A 5,144-nucleotide genomic window follows, 5' to 3' on the forward strand; every position below is an offset into this window, starting at 1 on the left:
ATATATATATATATATATATATATGTCATTTGGGACCCTGAATGATTTGTGGTCAATCAACATAGTCCCTCAAAGTTTAGGTCCACCAAACAAGTTCATGAAAGATCAAAATGGGCACCAAGTTAGTCCCGCCAAGACTAGCGTGACACGCATTTGGGATGTCATGAGAGATGCGTATGAAACGCCATGTTAATCTCAGGGACGAACTTGGTGTTCTTCTTGATCACTCAGGGACTTAGTTGGTGGGCCAAAACTTTGAGAGACTAAGTTGGTTGGCTGTGAATCTTTCAAGGACCCAAATGATGTTTTACTCTCTCTCTCTCTATATATATATATATATAAGCTGAATCTCGTCGCTTGTTGACCACTTTTATGCTGCTGTGAAATGATTGCATAAAATTATGGTACAATGAATTATTCATTAATAATGTTGAAGACTATTCAGAGGACCATAATAAGTTAACTGAAGCCAAAGGATTGCCCAAGGTACCTAATATTGTAGGGTAATATCTTTCTAGAGAAAGATTACAAAACTTCTCGTGAGTAAATAAGTCTCAAGTGAAACAGGTTATGCTCATTCCAATGTTTACTTCTTGTAGGGATATAAAACCGGATAACCTGATACTGGATAAAAATGGTCATTTGAAGCTTTCAGACTTTGGCTTATGTAAGCCTCTTGATGATAAATATTCATCGATCTTATTGGAAAGTGAAGATTTAACTAGTCATGAATCAACCAGCGAACCTGAAGGATATTCTGTCTCCCCTTGGTCGATGCCAAAGGAGCAATTACAACAGTGGAAACGTAATCGCCGCGCACTGGTATGCCTTTCTCCCCCATTTCAAGTTCCTTAGTGGGTAATGTTTGTATAACAACCAAATAATTGAAGTATATGAATAATGACTAAATTATATTCCAAATTTAACAGTTAACAACTTATATTTCGATAGGCATATTCAACTGTTGGAACTCTTGATTATATGGCACCTGAAGTTTTGCTCAAGAAGGGATATGGAATAGAATGTGATTGGTGGTCTCTTGGGGCAATCATGTACGAGATGCTTATTGGGTATCCTCCCTTTTGTTCTGACGATCCAAGGATGGCCTGCCGTAAGGTACTATCTGCTGACTGAATTTTATATTTTCTTCATACTTTTTATTTATTACTAACAACCTGATGTTTCTGTGTTGTGTCAGATTGTTAACTGGAAAACATGCTTGAAATTTCCTGAAGAACCCAAGATATCACCTGAAGCAAAGGATCTGATCTGTCACTTACTGTGTGACGTTGACACAAGACTAGGAACTAGGGGAGTAGAAGAAATTAAGGTAACAAATCTCGTACATATATCCCCATTTTTAAATTTTTTTATTAAAATATTAGGATAAACTTTTTTTGTTTGGTTTCCTAGTCTCAAGCCATTATTTCTAGGTTTGTGTTAATAAATCAATAATCCCTCAAAAAGTCAACCAATTTTGGAAGTTGTCTGCTATACCTCAGAAGGTTCAAGATATTTTTTATCTGCATATGTCCAATGTTGACATAGTACTTGATTTTTCAGGACCATCCTTGGTTCAAGTCTGTTCAGTGGGACATGCTTTATGAATTGGAAGCAGCCTATAAACCTACAGTCATTGGAGACTTGGACACACAAAACTTTGAGAAGTTCCCTGATGTAAGTAAAAAAAGTTTGTGTCGGAAATGAGTGAAATTTATTGTATGCAATAATTTCTCACAAGCTCTAAAATCATGTAATTCTAAAAGTAAGTTTCGATAACGAATTAAAATGTTGATATCATGTGCTAGATAGTATCGTAAATAGTTTAGTTATATCTGCTTGTTGGATTTCTCCCCCTATCTTTATCACAACGCAAATCACTGTTCCAGCTACTTTTCATTTATGGCTAGCCGAAGGCAATTCTCGATAGACAATAGACCAGTTCGCTTTATTATGAATTTAGTAGTGGGCCCAGTCCAAGTCTTGAACGGTGAGAGTGAGTTTAGTCTTCTTCATTAGTGGGCTAAGGGAACAATAATATTAGTGAGTTTGACACCACATCTTGACCTAAAACCTTAAAGCATTAGGTCTAAGAGTCTTTCCAACACGGTTTGCCTTATGATGAAATTCAACTCATAAGACCACAAGGATTGAACTCTTGACATGGTCATAGAAGCTCTGATATTATGCTAAGACCAACCTTTCTAAATGCTTAAGCTATTAAGTGGATGTTCATGAATGGTTTTATATCTAAGGATAATTCAATGATGATATAAATGGGTGCTAACAACAGTTGTCAACAATTCTTTAAAATATTGTCTTGATATTTGTAAGTTTTCAAATTGGCAAAGTAAATGCTTGCTATAAATGATTATTCATTCATTTTTATCAGAAGCTGTTTCCCCAATCTTATGGCTGTTGATTTTTGGTTTGTTTTGGAATGTTATTTGTGTAACACCCCAGTCATGACATGCAACCTCCCCGGTCCATGAATACACTGAGCGTGCCATCCACCAGCTTAAATACCCCCTGCAGTATTTTATTCCCCACAAAGGGGAGCCTCGCGCGACTCGAACCCATGACCTCAGGGATAAATAGTCATTATTCACATGAGTCGCTACCATTAAGCTACTTAATGGTAGCGACTCATGTGAATAATGACTATTTATCCCTGAGGTCATGAGTTCGAGGACTGGGGTGTTACCGGTGACACGCTCAGTATATGTATGGGCCTGGGAGGTCACATGACATAAGTGAGGTGTTACAATTTGGACCTTGCATTTTAATTGGGAGGTCACATGACATAACTGTAGTTTCTTGATGATTTTGTGCACTGAAGGTGATTTGTGTACTCTGTTTTCGTACTTTCTAATCACATCTGAACTTGTGATTTCGTCCATTGGCAGTTAGATGGCCCACCATGCACAACAACGGCGACTGTAGGACCTTGGCGGAAGGTAATGAATTGTTGTTAGCTTGTAAATTATCAACTTCCTCAGTCAGAGATTGCATGCTGATTTTGTTCATGCCATACATATATGTGTAGGTGCATGGACAAACATATATATCTTCAACTATTCGTTGGACTGAATTATTAAGTTTTTAATTATGTTCATCTCCCCTGAATTTTTTCTATATATATTTAATGATATTTAGATGTTAGTTCATTAAAGTTTCTGGTTAGAGGCTTATTTACATTTCAACGTTATTTTGGCAAACATTACAGTATATTCTGCTGGAAAAGGATTAATAAAGTCTGGTTAAGCCAGTTTTTCCTCTATCACCATGTCAATGAAATTTTGTAGTTTAGTGTTCAAGTTCTTGAAAATGTAGTTCAGTAGGTCTTTTAATTAGCACTCCTGCTATTTCTCTTTGGAACTTTTCCAACTTCTTTGATAATTTACTATTTCTTCAAAATTACAATGTTATGATATTTTACTTTCATTTTTGAAATGCTTGCAGATGTTGACATCCAAAGACACCAACTTTATAGGATATACTTATAAGAAGTCAGACATCTTAAAATCACTTGAAAGTTCAGGTATGTAACTTCTGGTGCTTGATACTTCTCCAACTTCTGGTGCTTGTGATTTTGGATATATTAGAGTGACAGCAGATCCTAGGAGAAAACTATTTTGCCAAGTATACACAAATTAAGATTGGAAAAAGGGGTGGCTCTGGCCAATTGCATGTTTTTTTTTGGGAATTGACAATTGCACTGTTGCTGCATCTGTATAGACCAGAGGACAACATAAACTATACAAAAATATATGACATCTAATTGACCCTCGAAATAAAATTTCTGGAAATATTTCAGCAAGGAAAATGATTTAGGCAAAGAAATCTCTTTTCCTTTCTGGCATGTAAATTTTACAGTGAAAATAGTCAAATACTACCTGAATCTAGTTGGAGTCTCAAATGAAATGAAATAATGATCCTCCATTTATCCCAATGTCATACATGAGTGTGGTTGGGTCTGAGATGCTCTCTTTTCATGGCTTTCGTTTACACTTGTCAAATAAACTAACAGTCTTCTGCAGATGCAGATGTCAGACTAAATGGGTCATCAAGCACTCCTTCCTTGATTTCCTTGTTAGGTAAAATGACTCTACTTCTTCCATTGATGCACACAAATAAATTGAGGCGTGCACAATCTTTCTTCTGATGCTCCAAAGGATGCAGTAAATAAAAATTTCTTAATCTGCCACAGAGAGAAGAAACAATTCTTTGATGAATAAAAATTGCTGGAAGAGCACTTATTGTGTAGCTGCCATTATGCTATTTTAACACACTCTGATTATGCAGGTAGGATTGATTTGCAAGATAATGTCATTCCAGAAAGTGAGCAGAATCTACAAATTTGAATCAAAACTTCCTTGTTTTGCTTTTACATGTATTCTGTTATGCTTTATGCTTGGAATTTGAAGATTATCAGAGACAATGAATCATGGCGGAGTTAATACCCTGGCTCTAAGTTCTGCTTTCTGCACGTTTAAACGATCTTGCGACGAAGTTAAACCTGTGCTGTCCTTACACGGTTCCATTTGCCTCATGAAAATCCAGTCACTTATGCTGTGAAGTGGCGAATTTTTTTTGGCTTTCATGTTTTTTGACATATAACTTTTGGTCGAGTTTTCGTAAACTAATTTTTTTTACGTGTATACGCAGTCACACCCTTTGGACATTCTTCCATGCACAAACTGCATCAAGCAGCAGCTTATCACTTTGATTTTTAGAATGTGCATTCTTCTGTAAACACCCAAAAATAAATGTTAATGATGAATTTTAACACTGAAATGTAAGCTTTTATATTTGAACATCCAGAATGTAATACGTAGTATACCGTTTACTTGTTATAACTATAGATTGTATTTTACAATATCTAACGTGCATAATTAAAATATACAGCTCCAATGGACAAAACTTTTTAGTACCTTTCTCTAAGTGTATGCAGTATAGTTTTTCAATATGTAATACAAGTTATCATAACAAATTCTCACCAAACTGGGCAATCACATTGCCAATTATATAAAAAATAAATAAATAATGGAGATTATATGCCTTATTTTTTACGTTTCATCCAATTAAAAATAACATATAATTAAAAAGAAAAAATATAAAAACAAAAAATAACTTTTTATATT

At 35.2% G+C, this 5,144-nt stretch overlaps 1 protein-coding gene across 2 annotated transcripts in view; it reads left to right on the top strand.

The window, feature by feature from the left end:
* The window catches only part of LOC109349395 (serine/threonine-protein kinase tricorner), a 7,925-nt gene extending 3,044 nt beyond the window's left edge, over positions 1 to 4,881 (top strand). The window contains exons 5-12 of one of the 2 annotated variants that reach the window (XM_019590179.1): positions 600 to 822; positions 952 to 1,116; positions 1,199 to 1,330; positions 1,564 to 1,677; positions 2,907 to 2,957; positions 3,463 to 3,541; positions 4,031 to 4,097; positions 4,306 to 4,881. In XM_019590179.1, the coding sequence (XP_019445724.1) occupies positions 600 to 822; positions 952 to 1,116; positions 1,199 to 1,330; positions 1,564 to 1,677; positions 2,907 to 2,957; positions 3,463 to 3,541; positions 4,031 to 4,097; positions 4,306 to 4,309 (835 nt within the window). In that variant the 3' untranslated portion in view covers positions 4,310 to 4,881. The remainder of the gene's footprint in view (positions 1 to 599; positions 823 to 951; positions 1,117 to 1,198; positions 1,331 to 1,563; positions 1,678 to 2,906; positions 2,958 to 3,462; positions 3,542 to 4,030; positions 4,098 to 4,305) is intronic. The other variant, XM_019590178.1, reaches the window with a different exon arrangement.

Source organism: Lupinus angustifolius, chromosome LG06 (genome assembly GCF_001865875.1).
Source record: "Lupinus angustifolius cultivar Tanjil chromosome LG06, LupAngTanjil_v1.0, whole genome shotgun sequence".
In the NCBI taxonomy this organism is placed as follows: Eukaryota; Viridiplantae; Streptophyta; class Magnoliopsida; order Fabales; family Fabaceae; genus Lupinus; species Lupinus angustifolius.